The 24,974-nt window shown below is 42.7% G+C and overlaps 1 protein-coding gene across 4 annotated transcripts in view; it reads right to left on the bottom strand.

The window, feature by feature from the left end:
- Nucleotides 1–24,974, bottom strand: part of PPP4R2 (protein phosphatase 4 regulatory subunit 2) — a 43,436-nt gene that overhangs the window by 4,895 nt on the left and 13,567 nt on the right. Inside the window, exons 3-7 of one of the 4 annotated variants that reach the window (XM_038771886.1) lie at nucleotides 20,070–20,240; nucleotides 8,096–8,189; nucleotides 6,743–6,780; nucleotides 4,119–4,193; nucleotides 3,757–3,900 (exon numbers count right to left, since the gene is read on the bottom strand). In XM_038771886.1, coding sequence (XP_038627814.1) covers nucleotides 3,757–3,900; nucleotides 4,119–4,193; nucleotides 6,743–6,780; nucleotides 8,096–8,189; nucleotides 20,070–20,240 — 522 coding nt within the window. Of the gene's footprint in view, nucleotides 1–3,756; nucleotides 3,901–4,118; nucleotides 4,194–6,742; nucleotides 6,781–8,095; nucleotides 8,190–11,674; nucleotides 11,796–16,237; nucleotides 17,355–20,069; nucleotides 20,241–24,974 lie in introns of those variants that run through there. The other 3 variants (XM_038771885.1, XM_038771884.1, XM_038771883.1) reach the window with 3 other exon arrangements.

Raw genomic sequence — 24,974 nt, 5'->3', positions numbered from 1 at the left:
TATCTACCCCAGCACTTAGTACAGTGCCTGGCACATAGTAAGGGCTTAACAAATACCACTTAAAAAAGGCACCTCCCCCCACTCCCACCCTCCAGCAAAAAAAAAAAAAAAAAAAAAGGCCAAAATGCTACATGTCAACTAGGCCAACTTCCTGGTTCCAGGGACAGGTTTGGCAGATGTGGCTAATATACTGTGTTTCCCAAACTCTTTCCCTGTGAATGTGTACTTGGTAGCAGAGATGTTTCACATACAGTTTCAAGTTTAATTTTGACCAAAAAAGACTCCCTACTAAAGGGGGAGGAAGAAGGGGAGTTGAAGAAGAAGGCCACTTCACCTCAACGTCTATTCTTTTCTGAAAACTGGCTGTGTGTAGCTTTCCTTCAGAATTTTGGGTTGGGGGACACAAACTTTCAATCCGAGTCAGTACTGTTTCCTTTTTAGTCTCATTAAGAGATTACTCTTCTTGTTGTTACTCTCCTTCCTTGTCCCCAAATTATAGTTCTATTTTTGTAGGATGCCAGTTAGTAAGGGGCCATTTTTTGTGTAATGCATGTTTCAAATAGGAATAACATCAAATACAGTCAATCTGAAATCTGTACAACTCATGCAAGACATTAAATTCCCAGCGAAATTGCTTTCCTCCCGTTTTTTTTTAAATCCCCTCAATCACTCTACAAAGATGCTCATGTGCAAATGCCAAAAGTATTTTTAAACTTCAAGCAGGACAGACATTTTGAGCTTGTAAAGTTCAAAGTCTTGCTAATCTTTATTTTTAAAGTTTTCATAACAACCTTTATTATAATATCACCCGTTAGCAACATGAAAATGGCAAAAGAGCAAACGACGGAAGACTGGGAAAAAGTGAAAGCCTATGCCTTAGTGTTTTTTCCATAGGTTTTGACATCTCGTCATAACCAAATCCACTTTAGCATCTTCAGTTTATATCTGTTATATGGATGCTGCCAGACTAACGCAATAAATTTCACCAAATTTTAAATTAAACCCATAGATGAAAATGTTAAGAAAAAAATTGTTTTTTATTTGCAAAATAACAAGTACTGTAGAATGTCCAGTATCCTACAATGACTTGACACAAAATGTCCTTCAATGGAATTACACTAAACTGCACTAAATTCAGAAACACAAGTGCAGAAAGAGAAAAAACAAAAAATCCTGGACAAGAAGGAATAACAAGGAATTCAGTTAACTCAGGTGAGCAGAGCATGGTCCTAACATGATCAGGACTGCAGGTTCATTATTTATATAGGCTAGAAAACAGGTGTCAAGGGAAGCATTACCCTACTCCTCCCAGCTCCCTGTTGCCATTTTTGGTTGAACCTTTTATTCCCCCTACACTGCAGCACGCTATGTCCAAGCAGGACTATCTTGCCAAAAGGGCGTTCCCAATGAACCCCCTAACAACATTTTAGTCAAAAGGCCTAGAGAAAACATGCACTTGGACCAAACTGAGTATTGCCAGTGGAAAGAGTTTCTCCTGAGTTATGAAGGTATTCTATGCACAGGACAACCAAGAGGACCACTAGGCATCTTGCATGTTTGACAACAGGCATTAGGGATGGCTGACAATTTGGCTAGTCTTATGACTGGCAGCTATGTGGAAAAACACATTATAAAACATCTCAAGATTTGAGCTGACTGCAGATCCTACTGCTACTGCACAGGCAACAGGAAAAATGGAGAAACTCACTGTCACTGATGAATCCCACAAAACCCTTCCGTTCTTCCCCACTCTCATTTCCCTTTCCAAGAAAAGGGCAGACACCTCAAAGTAGGCATATTAATGTTTGTTGATGCTGCAATTTGGGTCATCAGAGAGCACAACAGCAATGAAATGAAAAGGACGTAAGAGAAATATGCAGGACTATCAGAACTGGAATAAGGGACTGCCTTCTGAAAAGAAGGGATGCAGGTGAAACCGGAGTTGTGCTAGGTTTCCAACAGCCCAGCAGAAAAAACAAAACAAAACAAAAAACATCTGCTGCGACTGCCAACCCCTTCCCTCACTAGCAAGTCCCCTCATAAGGGTTGCAAGACCGGGAAGGTAGGATGGGGGCTGGGGTAAATGGGGGCAACCCTGAGGGAGAAGCTTAAATTTAAGCTTTAAGTTCCCTCCCAGATCTCTTCCTCTTCCCTGATCTCACCCTGGCTTGGCAACACTGGAAGGTGGGTGTTGTGAGTTGGGGAAGGGACCTTGGCAGTGGTGGTGGTAGCAACGGCAGCAGCTATCTAAAAAATACAGTAGTTTTAAAGAACACAAAAGCTGCTGAGGTAGGATAGGATGGGGGGAGGGTCAACAGAGCACAGAAGAACAAGTTTGATATGTGGGGAAAGAGCAGAAAAGCCAGGGGCCAGGAACTGGGGAGGGCGGAATGACGATGATGGTATTTGTTAAGCACTCACTATGTGCCAAACACTGTTCTAAGGTAATCAGGTTGTCCCACGTGTGGCTCATGGTCTTAATCCCCCTTTTTACAGAGGAGGTAACTGAGGCGCAGAGAAGTTAAGTGACTTGTCCAGTCACAAAGCTGACAAGTGGTGGAGCTGGGATTAGAACCCACGACCTGTGACTCCCAAGCCCAGGCTCTTTCCACTAAACCACGCTGCTCCCAATGAGGTGATCGGGATCAAGTTTTACGCAGAAGTACACTTGGCAGGAACGAGACATCCTGTGTTCTGTCCTACAACACAGCCTAAGTCATCACGTGGTCAGATGATCGCTAGGGTTTCTGTGCCTTTTACTTTCTACGGCTTCAAGTCCCCCAGCAATATGAGACTTTCAAGCAGTGGTTCAAGCGGTGTTATCAGCCACTTCACTGACATCCCTGCTTCCAATCTCTCCCTACTCCAGTTCCACACTTCACCCTGCTGCCCAGATCATTTTAAAAATAAGACCTTCGGCCCACGTCTTTCCACTCTTCTAGAACCTCCAGGGGTTGCCCTTCAGACAGAAACTCCCTCTCATCGGCTTTAAAGCACTCAATCACCTCATCCCTTCCTACCTTACCTCGGTGATCTACAACCCAGCCCCACACACTTTGCTCCTCTAGCATCAGCTTACTCACTGTGCCCGGATCTCATCTAGCTCGCCATCGACCCCTTTCCCGCATCCTCTTTTTGGCCTGGAACTCACTCCCTCTCCTATGTGCTAGACCACCACTCTCCCCACCTTCAAAGCTTTAGTAAAATCACATCTCCTCCAAGAGGCCTTTCTTGACTAAGTCTTCATTTTCCCTACATTCTCTCAACTTCTGTAACACCTATGCACTTGGATCTGCGCCCATTAAGCACTTGATATTCACTCCACCCTCAGCCTCACAATACTTGGATTCATGTCAGTCTCCCCCTCTAAACTGTAAGCTCCTCATGGGCAGGAAATGAGTCTACCCACAGTGGTACTGTACTCTCGCAAGTTCATAGTACAGTCTCGTGCACATAGTAAATGATCAATAAATACCACTGATGGATTGCTTGATAGGACCTAACCCTTTTTACCTCCCTGTGGATAACACATTTCTTTTCCCTTTCCATCTCACAAATACCCCACCAAATTTCAAATCTTACATTTGAAAGATCTTTCTCCAAGTACCTTTTGAAACAACAGAATCGGGGAAACTACTTTAAAGAGTCTAACTGTACAAGGAGATCTGGACCCATTATGTTCAAACAACATTAAATTAAACAGCAGTCTGATTAAATACTAACATTTTAGAGAAACAGACATTTCCATCTACAAACCTGTGTTTTTTGTCTTCTGTTGGCTGGAAGCTTGATTCTTTGTTCTCTGTGCTGTCAGGTAAACCATTTGTTGTCATAGGAGCTGATAATGAAGACTTTGGTCGATTTACCGGTCTTGGGGTTCCAGGACCATTGACATTGGACCTACGATAAGTTAATACGTATATCTTAGGATGCAGATATGGCAGATCATCCCTCCCTGAAGATATACAGTCATATTCTGGAAAATAAACCTGTTAAATCCCTTTAAACTATTACATTTAGGCCAATAAAATCCTTAATAAATGGGAAGTTGAACAAATTGGAAATGCTAATTCTTCTAGTATTACTCAGAGGCCACTCATTAAAATAAATTAACTTACCTTTCAGTGTAACCAGGTGAGTTTCCAGGAAACATAACACCATTCATTCGGCTTAAACTATTGGTACTAGTCTTCCTAAAAGAAACAAGAACATTCTACTAGACAAATGAATTGTTACAGTGCTTTAATTTGGAAATTCTTTTACTAGAGAAATCTTTTCGGTGACAAGAATCAGAAATCTCAACACCTAACCTAAAAAGCCATACTTTCGGACGGCTCAGTAGCCGATACGTTAAAAGCCACTCAAGTTTCCAGGTGGACTCTCTTTCTAGAGAAGTAATTTGGTGATATTCTAGCCCACCTAGCCCCCAGTCCATTGGAAGACTACCTTCACAAAAAGCCCATAAGATTTAGATTATTTCTATTCTAAAAGGGAGTTTATAACACAAGTCTTTTAAACCTAAAGAAAGCAGCTGCTGAGTCTTTAAACACAAACCTTTTATATTAAATTTTTTATTAGCTATTATGGGTAGGATAACCAGACACCCCAATTTTTGCTGCCTTTTTCCAGTATGGTGAGAAAAGTTCTAAGAACACATAAAAACTCCATGGCTGAGGTAATATAAACCAGTCATACCTGTACAAACACTCTATGCAGTGCCCCAGCTGCTGCACTATAGCATGTTCCTTTACCCCCCCTGCCTACTTCCCTCTAGACTGTTAAGCTTGTTATGGGCAGGGAACATGTCTGCTAATTCTGTTGTATTGTACTCCCCCAAGTGCTTTGTACAGTGCTCTACACATGGCAAGCACTCAATACCACTGATTGACTGCCGGGTCGGTGGGGGCCTTCAGCAGTGAGGAATAGACAGCACAGAGAAAGGTGTGAACCCATCTTTCATGTTACGGCTGGGCCCATCAACCTCCAGGATCAGGACCTGCAGTATTACCCATTCACAGGCAGGGCTCTTCTAGGGCCTTCCTCCCCCTGCCAGCATCCAGGAAATGAAGACTGCACCCCCTTTCCCCCCTCCCCGAGCCTAGTTCCTCTGGCCCTTCTATTACCTCAGCAATTCTGGATATTATGCGCCCACAGCACTTCTGTACACAACTTCCTTTCCCTATTTTATAATAATAATAATAATAATAATAATGACATTTATTAAGAGCTTACTATATGCAAAGCACTGTTCTAAGAACTGGGGAGGTTACAAGATGATCCGGTTGTCCCAAAGGGGGCTCACAGTCTTAATCCCCATTTTACAGATGAGATAACTAAGGCACAGAGAAGTTAAGTGACTTGCCCAAAGTCACACAGCTAACAATTGGCAGAGCTGGGATTTGAACCCATGACCTCTGACTCCAAAGCCCGTGCTCTTTCCACTGAGCCACGCTGCTTTTTATAACCACTCACATCTCCATATCTGTTTTTCCTTACTTCTCTTTCTGTAAAATCTGTGCTTAACTCCCCTGCTAAACTGTAAGCAGACTACGTACAGGGATAGTGTCCTATAACAGTACTCTCCCAAGGGCTTAGTGCAGTGCTCTGCACATAGGAGGCACTCAACAAATACTATTGCTTGATAGTGAGTGGAAAAAAATGCTAGATATCCTCTAGAGATGTAGGTGATACTGTCTGTGGCACTTAGCATAGAGTAGCAGGCCTTCAACCATCCCGTTTATTTTGTCCATCTTGGAAATCAAATCACCCTAAGCAATGGACAGTGCAATCATCTGTTCTGGCTTTACTCTTTAACTGTGACTCAGTTTAATGCTCATTAGCTGTGGGGTACAGATAACTTGCACACTTGCCAGGAGATTTAAGAAAAACCCTTTTAAAAGAGGAAGCAACCTTTTCCCCCACTCACCAGTGTCAAATAATGATGATGCATCAACAGAGAATGAAAGAAGGTCTCTCTCTCCACCCAACAGCTACCACCCTGGTTCAATGTCTCGTCATATCACAATTAGATCAGTCAATCAGTCTCCAGGCGCCCCCTCTTCTATCTGCACTATATGCTGCTGCCTGGATTATTTTCCTGAAATTAATTTTGCTGCCATTTGGCCATACATCTCTTCACTTCTCAAAAACTTCCATTTCCCTACTCTTCAAGCAAATTCCTCAACACTGGCTTCAAACTCTGCAGCAGCTTTCCCCATCTTTACATACTGATTCTCCAAGCACTTTTCTCCAGCTTGCATCCTTCGCTCCTCCCATGTTAGCTCTTTTAAATTTAGCAGGCTCAATTCCCCTGCCTTTGACCCCTTACCTAACCCCTATTCCTTGAGCCTGACACTTTTCACCTCAAATCCAACAGACCCTAGCTCTCATAATCTTCAAAGCCCCCCTCCCCCAAATCCCACTTTCTCCAGGAATTGAGACAACTCAATTGATCCAAGGTGGGTCAACCCAACAGCCAACTTTAGCACTCTGCACAGTTGGCATAATTGAAGGATACAAACACACACACACAATATAAATTTAGGGAACAACTTTAAATTGTTTACCCAATTAATTTAATGGCATTGGGCACAGAACTCTCAAAATTCAGGCTTTCTTCCTGATGGGGGCACCACTAAACAACAAAACAAGGTAAGGCTGTGAGGGAGGGAGAGGCATGAATCAATCCCAAATTAAAGAAACGGAATATTTCAAAAGCCAGTACTAAGAATTCTATACTTACTCTGTACATGGTTGAATACAGCTGACAACCATCACGTTCTGCAACAAAAAATTAGTGATCTAATAAGAGAAAATGAACCATGTCACAGCAAAAAGCAAGCCATTTTTTTATTTTACTTGTCACACATGTAGTATTCATAAATTGGTAAAAAAAGGACATTGTATCCTATTGCAATAGGCTGATGCTAGAAATCAAATTAACGGTCCTGATTTAGAGCTGAAGTACATTTTAAATTTGATTTTCAGTACATTTTAAATGTACAGGTTTATGATGGAATATATGAAAAATATACATTGCTCTTCTTTTGAAAAATAAAAAGTGTGTATCATCCATCAGAATCATTCCGTGAGATAGGCATCTATTTTTCCCTTTGAAAAGTTAAGGAACCCATCAGGCTACAAATGACCGAGCATGTATGTCAGTCATCTATCTGCTGAAGCAAGCTACTTAGGGGGCCCCAAATCCCCAAGCACCAGGGGACTGCTACTGGGGTGGGGAGGGGGAGAGTGAGTGTTCAATGTGGTCACGGGGCCTTCTACAGGTCTAACGTGGGTCGGTTCTGGTTTCGGAGCGCTACCAGAATGACTGGAATGGAATGACTCTTTGGAATTACCCACTTACAGCACTCTCAAAACTGGGGAAAACTTAGTCTGGACTGAGGACTCCTAATATCGGTTATTTGGGGGGGGGGGGGGGTATTTTGTTTTTAAAGGTACTTGTTAAGAGCTTACTATATGCTGGGCACCGCCTTAAGCACTGGGGTAGATACAAACTAATCAGGTTGGACACAGTCCATGTCCCACTGGGGTTTCACAGTCTAAATTGGAGTGAGGAGGATTTAATTCCTCCGGAATTGAATTCAGAGAAGCAGCATGGCCTAGTGGAGAGAGTGCAGGCCTGGGAGTCAAAAGGCCCTGGGTTCTAATCCCTGCTCTGCCACTCATCTGCTGTATGACTTTGGGCAAGTCACTTCACTCTCTGTGCCTCAGTTACCTCATCTGTAAAATGGGGATTAAGACTGAGCCCCATGGGGGACAGGGGCTGTGTCCAATGTGACAACCTCATAACTACCTCACCACTTAGTACATACAGTGCCTGGCACATAGTAAGCGCTTAAATACCATTAAAAAAAATTCCCATTTTACAGATGAAGCACCAAGGCACAGAAAACCTTAGTGACTTGCCCGAGGTCACTCGTCAGGCAAGTGGCAGAGCCTGGATTAAAACCTATGTCCTCTGACTCCCAGGCCCATGCTCGTTCTAAATCCAGATAGTATGCACATATGGACAGTTTTAGTTATGCATGCCTAATTGTGACATGAGGCAATCCAATTTAAATATCATTAGACATACCTTTTCTATTCCTCTAAGAAATTTATCTGTTCCTGTATAGTTTCTCCTTGGATCCGTTAGTAGTTCACAAAGTCGCTGAATAGTGAAAGGGGTGCTGCAATAAAATATCATTTGATTATTAGAATTATTATCTGTTGTTCTGCTCACCCAATAGGTTTTACCTGCACATCAGAATCAATCAATCAATCGTATTTATTGAGCGCTTACTGTGTGCTGAGCACTGTACTAAGTGCTTGGGAAGTTCAAGTTGGCAACATATAGAGACGGTCCCTACCCAACAGCGGGCTCACAGTCTAGAAGGGGGAGACAGACAACAAAACAAAACATATTAACAAAATAAAATAAATAGAATAAATATGTATAAGTAAAATAGAGTAATAAATACGTACAAACATATATACGTATATGTGGGGAGGGGAAGGAGGTAAGGCGGGGGGGGTGGGGAGGGGGAGGAGGGGGAGAGGAAGGAGGGGGCTCAGTCTGGGAAGGCCTCCTGGAGGAGATGAGCTCTCAGTAGGGCATTGAAGGGAGGAAGAGAGCTAGCTTGGCGGATGTGCAGAGGGAGGGCATTCCAGGCCAGGGGGATGACGTGGGCCAGGGGTCGACGGCGGGACAGGCAAGAACAAGGCACAGTGAGGAGATTAGTGGCAGAGGAGTGGAGGGTGCAGGCTGGGCTGTAAAAGGAGAGAAGGGAGGTGAGGTAGGAGAGGGCGAGGTGATGGAGTGCCTTCAAGCTGAGGGTAAGGAGTTTTTGCCTGATGCATAGGTTGATTGGTAGCCACTGGAGATTTTTGAGGAGGGGAGTAACATGCCCAGAGCGTTTCTGCACAAAGACGATCCGGGCAGCGGCGTGAAGTATGGATTGAAGTGGGGAGAGACAGGATGGGAGATCAGAGGAGGCTGATGCAGTAATCCAGTCAGGATTACTTTATACCTCTAAACACTCCCCTCAACTAGCTCAATGGGGTAAAACACATTTAAAAAAAAAATGAACAAAATTTATGTATTTCGGGGGGGGGGGGGGGCTGATTTTGTGGTTGGTGCTTGCATCATCATAACATTTACCAAAGACTCCTGCCCTCCTAAAGGCCATTAATGACTCCTCCCCGTGTTATTCACTCATTCAATCGTATTTATTGAGCGCTTACTGTGTGCAGAGCACTGTACTAAGCACTTGGGAAATACAAATTGGCAACATATAGAGACTGTCCCTACCCAACAACGGGTGTTATGCCATGAAATAAGATAAAGGGCATTCAATTCCCTCTTGTACCCAAAAAACATTCACCTTTCTAATTTCAAAGGTAGCTACTTGCCTAAGGAAAGAGTGCTTAAGCTGTCCTACATTATACAACAAAGAAGACCACAATCATTCCATAAACGCTCATTTGTGGACGTGTTCACCTTATTCACCAAATTATTCATACCATACCAAGAGTGATTAACACCATGGTAAGACTAAAGACACACCACAAGCACAGGCCGAGTCATTTTGAAAATACAAGTGCCTTTTAGTTTCAATTATTGTTTACCAATATTTGGACTCCTGTGAAAGAGAATTCTAACCACAGGTCAAGCATGGCATACCTTGCTTGGCTAGAGTTCTAAAATAAGAGAAAATATTGCTTAGTTTAAGAGTGTGTCTGTTGTAAATTGGGGACCATAAAACACACACACATACACACACACAAAATGCTAGAAATGTATTTATTAAAAAACACTTGCTAAAGATCCAGCAGTCACATTTTGATATATCCCATCTCCATTATACCGAAATAGTTTATTCCTTGCAAAATGGTTACAATTGAACAGTACACAAATTTAGCTTTTAAAAAAAATCAAGTGATAAAGTCAAGTTCATTAACAGAGCATTTATAAAATGCATATGCTGTCCATCAAATGAGCTTCTTATGGTAACAACTATACCCATACATATACAATTAATCAATGGTATATATTGAGCGCTCACTGTGTGCAGAACCCTGTACTAAGTGCTTGGGAAAGTACAACAGAGTTGGTAGAGAAGCTTACATTGGACAGGGGGAGACTATCATTAAAATAAATAAGGCATAGGGGAAATGGTGCATAAGATATATATATATAAGTATTGTGGGGTTGGAGTGAGAATCCGGGTGTTTAAGGGGTACACAGCCAAGTTCATAGTCATTACAGAAGGGAGGGTGGATAAGGGAAATAAGAGGCTTAGTCTGGGAAGGCCTCTTGGAGGAGAGGTGATTTTAGCAGGGTTTTGAAGATGGGGAGGGTGGCAAACTGTCAGATTCCAAGAGGGAGGGAGTTCCAGGCCTGAGGGAGAAAATGAGCAAGGGGTCAGTGGTGGGATAGACAAGGTGGAGGTAGGGAGAGTCAATCGGCATTAGAGGAGTAGAGTATGCAAGCTAGGATGAAGTTGGAAATCAGTGAGGTTAGAGGTAGGAGGAAGAGAGCTGATTGAGTGACATAAGCCCATGGCACAACACTACACAGTTTTCATTACAAGAAGCAATATTTAAAGAGGAGCCATTACCAAAGATTTCTTGGTTTAATTCAATAAAACCTACGTTATCCAACATCTAGAAAATTCTAAAAGTCAGCATTTCTGATACGCCCGCTCCCCCAGATACAAAACTTCAATTGAATAACTGGGGATGACACGAGCAATACGAGGCCAAAATATTGGAGAACGATGAAATTATCGATGAGCAAAAAGTTGTTCTTTCTGTCTGTAGCCACCACTATTGTCATCTTTTACTCTATATATTTTAAGTGTGGTACCACTACCTTTTGATAGGTGGGTACTTGTATATTATTTTACTCCTAAGATGAGGTACGCTCAATTTTCCTATAACGTGGAGGTTGCATTTATACAGAACCCCAAGTTATGGAAAACGTGAGTTGTACTTACTGTATCCGATGCAACACACACAGTTTCTTCCAACATTACGAACACAGGCTCATGGTGCTGGAAGAATGTGCCTTAATTCTGATGTGTTTTAGCCAAAATATGTAGGGAAAACTTGTCTTGGCAGAACTGACTGCATTTTCATTGCAATACTTGCACAGAAATACAGCGATACCTATAATTCTTAAGTAGAATTTTTAGTCAACTGGCATACTCAATTTACCCAATTACATCAATTTACCCAATAAAGCTTTTCACGATTTAAGAAATAATTTCATTTGAAAGAAAGGATTCTTTCAAACTCTCAGGAACACACAGTTCATGTAAAGGTGCCCTGAAAGTCAATTTCCGCCCATTAGTTTATCTTTTAAAAATTCAGCTTCACACAGCCAAGGACTCTTTTTCAGGCAGAAACTGAAAACTAAATTCCATGAAGAAAGGTGCATGCTTCTGTACAAAACTGGTACTCGGTAAATACCGTTGATGTCAGCAAAATTAACTAAAATGGTCTTGCACAGAGCTTCTCTGATTATTGCCATCGCTGATATTTCAGCACCTATTTTTTGCAGAGGAAGACTGTAGATGATGTCCCTACCGAGGGATAGCTTAAATGAAATAAATCGCTATTTTAGGTAAATAACTTTTAGATTTTGCTTGTAGGATTGTCAAAGAAAACTTACACATTTCTGGAATCTGACGGCACATGGACATAAAACTCCTGAGACACGTCCAATGTGAAGCATCAACAGAACTACCTCAACACGCCAATGTTTTCCAAACTACTGTAATTAAGGAACTGTCCTATGCAAGGAAAAATAAGAGTAGACCAAGGATACCATATAGTCAATGCAAGATTGTTTCAGAAGAAGCCCCACCTTTCACTACATCCTAATATATGGAAGAAATATTTTGCTGGTCGTTGTGGGCAGGGAATGGGTCTCCCAACTCTGTTAGACTGGATTCTCCCAAGCGCTTAGTCCAGTGCTCTGCACACAGTAAGTGCCCAATAAATACCACTGATTGATTTTTTTTGTGAATACACTACTGCCACACACTCAGCTGTTCCCAGGTGTACTGAAAGAGTTAACAATTCCACCCCAGAGGAGTAAATCTAAGCCCTGGGTGAACCTGGCTCCACATTTGAAGTAATGCTAAAATCAATCGTTTAGTTTCATTGGGCAATATTCTTGAACCCCAAACTCTTCTATAAAGATTACTGGGTGTACTGTAATTTATCCACGCTCCACAAGCTGTGAGGACAAGACTCCACTTCGGGCAAAAAGAAGCTTTTATGTTCATCAGTCCATAAATTCAGAATCCAAATTCCTACATAAATGCTTTTAATTAAAGCTGCATGCCATGCAGGTAATGCTTCAAAACAGCCTAAAAACCAGAATAAAGAAAGAGCAGGGTAATACAGAGTTTTATCCACCACCTCCAAACCTACACTTGAAACATGTTAATAGAAAAATATATTTAAGCTGGCAATTTAATATACATCTTTAGGGAAGTGTATTAATTCCCTTTGGCACAATATTACTGTTATTAATATTAATAACTGTACAAATTTATATGCTCATAAATTTGAACACCAATTTTGAGAAGAAGAATTAGTAATGTGCTTAGTGCTAATGACTATGCACTAAAATATCAGTTATGTGATTTAGAAGTTTTCAAATTAGCTATGGTACAGTATTACATTCTTGATCACTGTAACCTCAACTGATGAGGCATGGCAGTGGGCTGTTGGCTCTTCTCAATGAGAGGCTTCAGAAAAGGTCCTGTATCAAGAGATTAACTGAAAATAGGGGTCAGGTGCAGCAAAAAAGTGGATGCATCAGCACAACAAAGGACTACCTTAAGCTGGGGAATGGATTGATGGCTCTGCACACTCGCCTTTTGATGACAATGGTATTTAAGCAGTTACTATGTGCCAAGCACTGTTCTTTTCTTTCCCGTCCACACAAATAAAATCTTCCAGGCAGCGACGGCAATCTGCAGGACAGCTAACCACTGTTTACACTCAGTTCTGCCATAACGTGTGTTCCGCAATCAACGTCTTGGCTGGAACACAATTAGGGAACCTGTGTCCGAAAATGTGAACATATTTGGGCTCAGTGTGCCGTGTCGCTGAAGAAACTGCTCGGGCACATGCGCATGCCGTTGCAACAGGTGAAAACTTAAATGACACATATTCTCCTTAACAGGAGGTTCTGCAAGAATGCAATTCTCACATTACGAAAGAACCGGTTGTATCTCTCTCTTCCTAAAACCCAACAGATGGCTCTAGACCATCAAATTAATTTAGGTCTTAATGTGACCGTCAGAAGTGAATTCAGGTCAGAATACTGTCATGAACTGCCTCTTAGGAATATAGTTTATCATCTTTTAATGAGAAATTGATTTTTGTAAATTAACATGAGTTGGTAATAGCCGTCTCAGCCCCAACCAGCATGAATTTGAAGGCCTTACCACCGAGGTAGTTAGGAAAATATCCCACCCAAGCAGGGAAAGCCTCAGATGTATCCCCAAAGAAATTCAAACAGACTCAGCCCAAATTTAGGAAATGAGTTCAGAATGTCAGCTAAAAAGCAAAAACCCAATCCAAAGAGTATAAACTGAATGGGCAGACAACTAGAAGGGGCAGGGGGAGAAAGACAGCTGATGATTAATCTCTTAAAGAGAAAATCAATTGAAATCTACAAAATACCCAAACAATAAAGTGGGTGTGGGGGGGAGAGAGAATGTACTCAAATAAATTCCTTAGGGCCCAGTTTGTTTTAATTACAAAAGAAAGCTGCCAACTATCAAGAGGCAAATCTTGCTAAAATCAACCCACAGCTACCAGGAGTGACTAATAATGGGAATCGAGTTGGTGTAAAATGGAGAAAAGAATGGCAACTTTGTATCGTCAGCCTCAAGTGGGAAGATAAATATTCTTGGATTTTTCAAAAATAGAATCAGAAAGGAGGTTAGCAAATAGAGTGAATAACTCATACTGTGATCCCAGAAATGAGTTTGGCCATTTCTTTGAAACTCTGAAACACACTAGAAATGAAATCCGACCTGACATAACTATTGAACAGACCACCACCAGCCCCTGCCAACAAAATTCTGCTACTTAAATCAAATGACAGAGCACTTTTCAAAATAAAACCCCCTAAGGTCAAGTGTAGCCAAAAGGGAATTCTTGGACATTGTAGAGCATATTCCTTTCCTACTCTTTGATCTTTGCCTGTGAGAACAGGGTAAGACTATACCTGTTTCAATTTTGTGGTCCAATAAGGAGGAATAACATTCTGGAGAGTAATAAGGAAATCCAACCCCCCTCCTCCCCCCAAAAAATGGATGTTTTCCTCCAAAAATAACTCTGATCTACTACCTCAGACTATAAGGTGCTTCCATAGGTTTGGCGGTTGAACTCTAAGGGGAAGAAGGCTACAAAAAAACACATGTACAGTGCTTTAAAAAAGGCTGATGGAAAGAATAATTTTCACCTTAAAAATTGCTACAGAGAAAGAGACAGTACCAAGTATATTCAGTCAGTTCTGCCATAATGTGAGATTCACAGGTTTTGGCTAGGTTAGGGAATTAAGAACAACATTCATTTGACTTCCAGTCCATACTTCACTCAGCCGCCCGGCTCATTTTCCCCAAACACTGTTCTGTTCATGTCTCGCCACTACTCAAAACCCTCCCATCCTGAATGCTTTAAAGCATTCAATCAACTCACTCCCACATACTAATCCTCACTCTTCTCCCACTACATCTTCCCACCCAACTGCCATTTCAGCACTTGGCTGTTCAGTCACTTTAGAACTTTTGTGCGTATCTTTGTACTCTGTCGCTTCCCTAGCTATAATTTACTTGAGCACATTTCCTCCAGTACACTGCAAACTCCTTGAGGGCAGGGATTGTGTCTCCTAATTCTAATGTACTCTCCCAAATGCAGGGCTCTGCACACACATGACACTAATGGGTTGTTTCACAATATGTCAGAAGAGTCTGTGTGTGAACACGGTACACACGCCATGAAGCATTAGAACTGGTAAGTACTACAGCACAAGTGTCCCTCCTGAACATGAGGTTTAAAAGAACACAATCCCTGTATCAGAGGACAACTGTGTGAACTCTTCATCAATAAGACCCCTCAAACTCCCAGACACATTTGTTGAAATGGCGTGCGAAAAACTGCCACTTTAAGGCCTCGGCAATATATCATGGTTGCTTTTACTCTTTCACTTTCAAATTCGGGGGTTGAAAAAAATTGGCATAGATACATCAGAAGTAGGGTTGCTAAGTCAACTGCTCTTTTCTCACGCCTCAAGATAGAGTCAAGATTGCTTTCTACTTTAACGAAACAATGAAAAAAACTGTTTGAATTTAGCATAATTCATTCTTTCATTCACATTAAAAAATGCACTGGAAAACTAGATCTTATAAGTAAAAGTTGTGTTACATCACTTTGACCTCAAAATACACACAGCAAAAAGAAGTCCCATTTATTAAGCAGAAAATGCCTAGCTAAATAAATAACCCAATCTGAGGCTAAAACACTGCTACCTAACAAAACATGCTGGCCTGAAGAAAAATTACTAGAAAGCAAGGAGATTGCGGACACTTCTGATTGTAAAGACTTGTGGCAGGAAGGCTGACTTTTCATTTTAGCAGATTTTGAATATGTGGAACCAGTGCAGGATACACCTGGTCTTCAGAAAATAGGATTAGACAAGGGTGGTTGAAATGGAGGCACTGAGGGAAAGAAAAACACAGACATTATGGACATTATGGAGCTGTTTCACATTTGCACCTAACACAGGGAGCTCTTAGCCCCCACAGAACAATTACTGCTCCCAGCAGACAAGGGTTGGTGAACTGAAACTGCATGGTCTAGTAGACAGAGCTCAGGACTGAGAGTCAGAAGGACCTGAGTTCTGATGCTGGCTCTTCCACTTGTCTGCTGTGTGATTTTGGGCAAGTCACTTAACTTCTCTGGGCCTCAGTTACCTCATCTGTAAAATGGGGATTATATGGGACAGGAGCTGTGTCCAAACTGATTAGCTTGTAGCTACTCCGGCGCTTAGTACAGTGCCTGGCACATAGTAAGCGCTGAACACCATTTATTTTTAAAAAAACCCAAACTGGTGGAGCAGAGATAGAGAGAAAGAGAGAGAGTCACCAATGAAGCTCTCAGGGACATTGTAAAGCAGTCCTTTCTCCCCCAGGAAGCAAAGCTTACTTACCACAACCTGAGTTCTCTGAAGGGGTGTAGACACGTCAGATGATCACTCTGGTAGCCGCTTCAGGTACCCATGGCCTCTTCCTTGTAAAGCGTGAGGGGCTGCCTCCCTAGATAGCAGACAGCCTGACCAGAAAGAGGTTAGGCTCCATCCCCTCCCTTGTTCTTAGGGAGGCGGGGCCCCTCTCCCCTCCAGTTTCCCGACAAAGCCAGAGCCCTGCTGAAGAGAGCACAAAGAGAAAAAGGCGCCACCCTCGAGAGAGAAAAGGAGGGTGGCTGTGATCATCTGGTGTGTCTTCATACCTTCAGAGAATTTTGGTTATGGTGAGTAACCCTTGCTTCTCCAGAGGTCAGTGTGGGACACGCCAGATGATCATTCTGGTAGATGCTACAGCTGGTCCCAGAAAGGTGGTAAGACTGAGGGAGGCTACAGAAACAGGTGCAGCAGGATGGCGCTACTAAAAGCAAGCAAGCAAGTCTCTCTTCTAGAGGCTGCCCCAACAAATGTAAGCAGAGTCTTCCACGGAGACGGCAAAGGACTGGTGGGTGGAAACCAGCCCTGGGAGGGGGAACCTCATCCCTTTAGTACAAAAGCAAGTGTAGTTGACATCAACAACCTGAGACAGCCTGTCCCGTGAAGCCAGAGATACAAAAGACAAAAGGACCGGTGTTCAAACCTGCATGCTTCCTGCAATCTGCTTGCTCCCAACGAGGTGACAGCCCCTCCCCCCACTGAGAATGTAGCGCACAAGGGGGCTTCCAACATTACTGAGATTGGAGGGCATGGTGGGGGGGGGGGGGCGCGGAGAAATGCCTTAAATGCTTGCAGTGAGCTTTCTGAACTCTCCTTTATTGGATGTCTCTTTGCGTGCCTGATCTGTTCCCAAGAGCTACCATGCAAAGGACTGAATGTGCTGAAGGGTTTCATCACCGGCAAAGGAGGGATGGAAGGGTCATGGGAAGGGCGGTGAGGGGGTCCTACTATTATGGGAATGGGAGCCCTCCTCTCGCCCCAAAGTGCGCAGGCAGGAGGCAGCCACATGTCTGGGATGAGACAGACTGTGAGCCCACTGTTGGGTAGGGACTGTCTCTATATGTTGCCAACTTGTACTTCCCAAGCGCTTAGTACAGTGCTCTGCACACAGTAAGCGCTCAATAAATACAATTGATTGACTGATGTGGTGATGAAGAGATGGAAGCTAACTGCTCTAATTTTGCTCCATTTATTTTCTTTTTGGTGGGAGTTATACTAAAATGTCTCCAGCCCCCCTAAAATCCTAGGAATTCCCTCAGGGGTCACTAAGAGGGGGAATGGGTTGATCAGGCCCAAATTGACTACAATCAGGGAAAGTAGGCTTTTGGAGATGGAAGCATCCTCCTCCATTCATCCCTTCTACCCCACGGCATGAGTCAAGGGGCTGGCGCTAACTCTGGATTCTGGCAGGAAATCCTTATGCTTTGTCCCAGTGGGTGGGGAATTAGAGTGAACTGTCAAGCACCTTCCCGAGCCTTCAGCTTACCTGCCCGTGGGTCTCTGAGGTCTTCCCAGCAAGGCATCAGGAGGGAAACTGGAAGGGGATGAGGGGCCCCGCTTTCCTAGGAGCACGGCAGGGGCAGGGCCTAACCTCTTTTGGGTCTGGCCTCCTGCTAGCTAGAGAGGCAGTTCCTCAAGATTTACAAGGATGAGGTCAGGGACATCAGGGAAGAGCTCCCAGTGATCACCTGGTGCATCCCTTACCCACCTTTGGAGAGAGGAGAATATCCAGCTTGAGAGGAGGAAAATGAAACCTCAGGTGGGATTCAACCTCCGCTGATAGCTCGGTGTCCTCCTGCACTGAGGGGGTCCCCCACAGGATAAATCCGTTGGCTGATTCACGGACCATTAGTCTCAAAATCACCTTTTACTTTACGGGTACCAAGTCACGTGTATGCATCAGAGCTGCATTCATTTTGAAATCCATCAGGTACTCCAGGATTCCAGGACAAAAGACAGTCCTACAGAATTGGAATGCTCTATAGGTGACTCGATTTGAAAAACTGAAAACTAAAACTACTTGGTGAAGTGGCAGAAGGGCTGCTTTGAAACCCACACATTGCTCTCATGCTTTCTCCCCTCCTGTCCAATAGCTAGTCATCTAGCCGCATTAGGTAACTTCCCATTTTTTCAAAGCAATTAGGGTTTCGAGCGCAGCCACCGACAAAATAATGCTTTCCTTGAAAAGCCATTTTTCACGTATGCCCAATTCTCCTGTAAGATGGGGGCTGTATCCTTGCAAAACGCTGCAATAAGGAGCTGGCACTGCAGTACTCACCCTATGTCCGATGCTGTGCGTATGCGCACAACCGTTTCTTCCAACACCCCATTGCGCTGATCCAGACGCACGCATGCTATCGGAAGAACAGTCCCTAACTGTGCTATCACGTTCTATCCAAAACGTGTGGTGAAAACGTGCATTCTGGCAGAACCGGGTGCATTATACTAGGGTTTTTTTAATTGCATAGGTACCTCTGACTTCAAATCATCCATGATAATGACCTTAATTTTAAAAGGTACGACAACAACTATGTTGTGGTGGCCACAATAGCAAAACACAGCAGAATGGTCTTAGAAAATTGCCTAGGACATTACAGAGTTATACCCATAGCATTCGGGAACTTGACAAGAAATATTCCAATTTCTTAAGACCCACTCAGTATTTTCAGACAATGCACCATTGCCATACATAATGAGGTTGCAGTTTTAGGAAGACATTCGTGAATTACGAGGGCGATCTGGGGCACTGGCCAAGAAAAACTACTTAGAGACAACTCAGCAACTAAAAACCACATAGCCAAATATTTTATGTACCACTTCTAACGGAGTTAACTCGACCAGGCTTAAGTCCCAACACTGAATTTCTCCGAAATGCTCTAGTGATTTATGCTAACATGATTCATGTAAGTGAAAGAGGTGATCTAACCTCCTCAAATAGTATACTTGAATTTGAAATTAACCTAAATTAAATGTCTTGAGGCACAAGGAAATTCTCTAACGCTAGCAGAGAACTCAGTGTTGCAAAAGTTAATCTCCTAAATATTTCTGGTATAACTAAATCCCTCAAATAGTAAGCCTTAAAAAATAGCTAGTCCCTTAAAATTCACTAGCAAGAGTAGACATCCACTATCTTAAAATTTTAGATAAGCTTTTAGATCTTTATATTTCTAATGAATCTTTGCACAAATAATATCAAGAACATGCATTTCAACTGAGTTGAGATTTTTTTTCTGAAGTCATGCAAGTTCCAACCTAAGACATAGAAGAATATTTAGTGTTTCCTAAACCACTAGGAACCTTTTCAGTTTATATGCATTTAACTACTTAATGAGTTGTAAGCTTACACTCACGTATGGAAAAAGGCTTTTAGGTGCTGCAGTTACAGTAGCACGCAAAGAGAAAAAGCAAAATTTGAAGAATTTGCGGAAAAATTTCAAAACCTGCTTCTATCAATGGACATACCTTCATGTATTCATTCTGTAAAATCTATTTTATAATATGCCATTTAAGTCTGTAAAGGTGATTAAAATTGGAAAGACTACTTAATTGCAGATACCACTTTGTAAAATGCAATAAATACGAAAAAATTTAAATAAGCTAAATACTTGGGTATTAATAGCAGGTTATACTAGCTAACTAGTTTTAAGAAAACAGATCCACAAAATAAAAAACTGAAGTACAAATTAAAAGACTCAAAGACACCCCTAAGTGCAAAAACAAAAACCAAGCGAGCCCCCCGCCAAAAAAAATCCAAGCCAAACTATGGATCAATGTTTAAAGCAATATTTTTTAAAATGCATACCCATTAAATCCATTGATAATTTTCAGAATCCTTGCCTTCATTTCATCAAAGGGAATATATTCCACATTCGGGTTAGGAGGACCTCTTGGCTCAGGAGCTGAAGTTCTGAAGTCATCCATCACTTTCTCCAGTTTGAAAATAAAATAGCTTTTAAATTGAGACCACTGAACCCTACAACCAAAATAAAAAATATATATTATAATTTTCCTGATTGTTCATGACCATATATATATGATTATTTCAATAACAATTAAAAAAATCAGTTCTCCAGCCTCTCCTAATCATCTAGAGTCAGATGAAAACAACTGGGCCAGGTAGGGCAAGAGATTGTCTCCACCATCCCACCATGGTATTTAATATCACAAAGCTGCAATTAGCCACAGTGGGGAAGTTTACCTGCCTTTTGAATTTGCCACCCAGAATGACCCTGGGGCAGGAGGGTCCCTCAAGCCAAGCCGGTTCCCCTGAAAGGGACTCTCGGGGTTCCAAATGGCTCCGAAGGTTTTGGCCCCTTCCCCAACTTAAATCTACTCCCAATAAGAACCTGTAATTGCCCCAATTTCCTGAGGGTTCTATTGGACCTATTTCCTATTGGGCTCCCTAAAACAGGTCTCCGAGTCTTGGCCCTACTCAACAAAACAATAGCCACTGCCTCTGTCCTATTTTTTCCTCCTCCCTGCCCCCCATGGGAAAGTACAATGCAACAGAGTAGGTAGACACAGTCCCTGTCCACAAGGAAACTTACAGTCCAGAGTGGGAGACAGACATTAAAATAGATTATGGATAGGTACTTAGTGCTGTGGGGCTTTGTTACATCCTCAAATATAGTCTTAGAGTAGGCTGAATAGGACTGGATGTTATATAATCTGCTTTACACCACTGGTGATAGGCCTGTGAGCCCCACGTGGGACAGGGATTGTGTCCAACCTGATACCAATTCTGAGCTGGCCACCCTATCATGAATAATCTTAAGAGATTGATAAACTTCTTGGAACAGCCAAACCCACAAACAACCCTCAAACCCATACCTCAATTACAAGTGATCTAAAATGAATATGAAATTTATTTCATCCTCTCTCCAAGATCAGTGAAGTCCTACGTAAACCATAAAAATTTAATTTGGAAATCTAATAGCACATTAAGTCAACACAACTTAAGTAATGTATATCCACCTGGACTCTCAGTCCCCCTTGGCTCTCCAATATCTGTGCTAATGGTGAATAGTGATACTGCAGATAAATGAAAACTACATAATTTTTAAAGCCATTTTACCAAAAAGGATCAACCTCCTCCCTAACAATCTTCACAGATCAGATTTTATCAGAGCTACCACTAAGTAGAAAAACTGACTTGAATTTTACCTCCTTTCTTTCTTTCCTCACCTTCTAATAGAGAAGGTAATGGCCTGTGAAACTGCTGAAAGTTGGACACCAAGAGGAAAAGGAAAATCAAAGGCCTGGGAAGATCTACAAGCTAAAATGATTGGGCCCTGAATAACTGGGATGATTAAATCATTTTCCATGCTCCAAAATGGTGCTCCAAAATAAGCCATGGAATTAACCTCTTGCTTACCCACCTGCAACAGCAAATGGGAGCACAAGGGGCAGTGTGAACAGAGAGAAGTGGAAGAAGAAATAACCAATCAGGGGAAAACTGGTCTCTCTGGAAAGCAGAAAGTCAGCAACTGGCAAAAATTTGTAATAGCTTTTAAATGCTCCACACTATGGTGAGGTGGTCTCATTTGGGTAGGACTGGGAAAGGAGGGTCGAGTTAGAACTGTCTGGTTCCCGTAAATAACTTGCACATTTAAATGATCTAAATTATAGTCATAAACTGAAAACAGGTACAAGTAAAACCCAAGAGATGTTAAAACATCATAAATGGCACCATAAAGTGATGTATGGTTCTTGAACAACTGCATCAACATGGCTCTGAAATTTCACATTTTGGACAAGTGTAGTAATTTCCGAATTCTTAGTTCTTTTTTTAAATTAAAATTCTCCTGAACGTTTCTTTTTTAAAATGTCAAAAATAAGTATGCCCTACAAGCAAAAACTGTTATAAAGTGTGGGGTGGGAGCCAGAGCAGAAGCCCACGAAAGAGAATGAGAATGAGCAACAAGAGAGAAAGGAGGAGAACCAGGAGAGGACCATAACAGTGAAGTCGAGGTTAGATAATGTTTCCAGGATAAGGGGGTGGTCGATAGTGTTGAAGAGAGCTGAGAAGTCCAGGAGGATTAGGATGGAGTAGAGGCCATTGGATTTTGCAAGGAGATCACTGGTGACCTTTGAGAGGGCGGTTTCTATGGAGTGAAGGGGACAGAAGCCATATTGGAGGGGGTCAAGGAGAAAATTGGAGGAGAGGAACTTGAGAAAGTGGATGTAGACAACTCCCTCAAGGAGTACGGAGAGAAATGGTGTGAGGGAGATGGGGTGATAACTGGAGGGAGCCATGGGGTCAAGGGAAGGTTTTTTTTCAGGATGGGGGGAGACAAGGGCAAGTTTGAAAGCAGTGGGAGAGAAGCCACATGAGAACAAACTGCTGAAGATTGCAGTTAGGCAGGGAAGAAGGGAGGGGGCAAGTGAAGGAATAGGGTCAGACGCGCAGGTGGAGGGGGTGGATTTTGAGAGAAGGCAGGAGGTCTCCTCTAGAGATACTGTTGGGAAAGATAGGAGACTTGAAGAAGGGGCAGGAGGGGGGAGGGACTGGAGAGATTTTAGGGAGATCATGTTTGTTAGTGTCAGAATATTTTCAATAAAGTAGATGGCCAGGTCATTAAAGGCAAGGGCTTTAATGAGGGAGTTAAACGTCTGGAACATACACTGTGAACAATCTGGGGATTCTGCAGTTCTGGGTCCCCTCCTAATCTTCTTCTATACCCACTCCCTTGGAGGACTCATTCGCTCCCACAGCTTCAACTACCATCTTTAAGCAAATGATTCCCAAGTCTCCCTCTCCATCCTGCCTTCGGGACACCTCTACTTGGAAGTCCCACCAACCACTCAAACTTAACATGTCAAAAACAGAACTCCCACCAAACCCTGGCCTCTCCGTCTTTTCCATCACTGTAGATGGCACCACCATTCTTCCTATCTCTCAATCCCATAACCTTGACGTTTTCCTCAAGGCATTTCTCATTCAACTCACACATTCAATCTGTCACAAAACCCTGCTGATTGCACCTTCAGAAGATCCCTAAAATCTGCTCTCTCCACCAAAACTGCTACCAAGCTGATCCAACTACTTACCATATCCTGCCTTGATTACTGCATCAGCCTTCTCCCTGCCTCCCATCTCTACCCTCTCTAGCCTTCCCTCTGCTGCCCGGATTATTCTTCTGAAAAACAGCTCGGTTCATATCTTCCCTACTCCAAGACCTCCAAATGGTTATCCATCCACCTCTCCATCCAAACTGCTACCTTGCTGGTTCAATCTCTCATCCTATCCCAACTGGATTACTGCATCAGCCTCCTCTCTGATCTCTCATCCTCCTGTCTCTCCCTGCTTCAGTTTATACTTCACTCCGCTGCCCGGATTATTTGTATACAAACACTCTGGGCATGTCACTCCCCTCCTCAAAAATCTCCAGCGGTTGCCTATCAACCTACAAATCAAGCAAAAACTCCTCACTCTCAGCTTTAAGGCTCTCCATCACTTTGCCCCTTCCTACCTCACCTCCCTTCTTTCCTTCTACAGCCCAGCCCGCACCCTCCGCTCCTCTGCCGCTCACCTCGTCACTGTGCCTCATCCTCGCCTGTCCCGCTGTCGACCCCCGGCCCACGTCCTTCCCCTGGCCTGGAATGTCCATCCTCCACACATCCACCAAGTTAGCTCCCTTCCTCCCTTCAAAGCCCTACTGAGAGTTCACCTCCTCCAGGAGGCCTTCCCAGACTGAGCTCCCTTTTTCCTCTCCTCCTCCCCATCCCCCCCAGGCTACCTCCTTCCCCTCCCCACAGCACTTGTATATATGTTTGTACAGATTTATTACTCTATTTTACTTGTACATATTTACTATTCTATGTATTTTGTTAATAATGTGCATATAGCTTTAATTCTATTTTATTCTGACAGTTTTGACGCCTGTCTGCATGTTTTGTTTTGTCATCTGTCTCCCCCTGTCTAGACTGTGAGCCTGTTGTTGAGTAGGGACTGTCTCTATATGTTGCCAACTTGTAATTCCCAAGTGCTTAGTACAGTGTTCTGAACACAGTAAGCATTCAATAAATTTGATTGAATGAATGTATGAATGACTAATGCTTTGTTTTGATAATGTTTTAATAATCCCAGCTCTGCCAATTGTCAGCTGTGTGACTTTGGGCAAGTCACTTAACTTCTCTGGGCCTCAGTTACCTCATCTGTAAAATGGGGATTAAGATTGTGAGCCCCCTGTGGGACAACCTGATCACTTTGTAAACCCCCCCAGTGCTTAGAACAGTGTTTTGCACATAGTAAGCACTTAATAAATGCCATCATCATCACTATTATTATTATCATAATGTGGTTATTTCAAAACGTACAGGTCTTTAAAGTGGAAAGGGGCTCATATTAATGACAACTTGGTGAATTCTGTAAAAGTGACTTGCAGGAAAGCCCTTCCTGACTCATTGCCCCATCCCCACAGCATCACCTGCGCCACCTATGCACTCTAGTACTCAGCATATCCTTATCCTATATGTAATTTATTTTAATATCTATCTCTGGTCGCCCGACAGACCCTCAGAGAGTAAGCTCCTTGAGGGCAAGGAGTGTCTACTTACTCTTGTTCTCTCCCAATGGTATGGGGCTCTCTACATAGTCCACGCTCAATAAATACCATTCACTGAGTCAATAAAAACCACTGATTGAGGATAAAAAAGAAACCAGTTTTTTCCCCACCAATCCCAATTGAATTCTTCAGAAGTACAG

The sequence above is a fragment of the Tachyglossus aculeatus genome, chromosome X1, assembly GCF_015852505.1.
Source record: "Tachyglossus aculeatus isolate mTacAcu1 chromosome X1, mTacAcu1.pri, whole genome shotgun sequence".
NCBI classification, from domain to species: domain Eukaryota; kingdom Metazoa; phylum Chordata; class Mammalia; order Monotremata; family Tachyglossidae; genus Tachyglossus; species Tachyglossus aculeatus.
The sequence above is the reverse complement of the archived record's forward strand: the minus strand, read 5'-3'. Positions and strand labels throughout refer to the sequence as shown.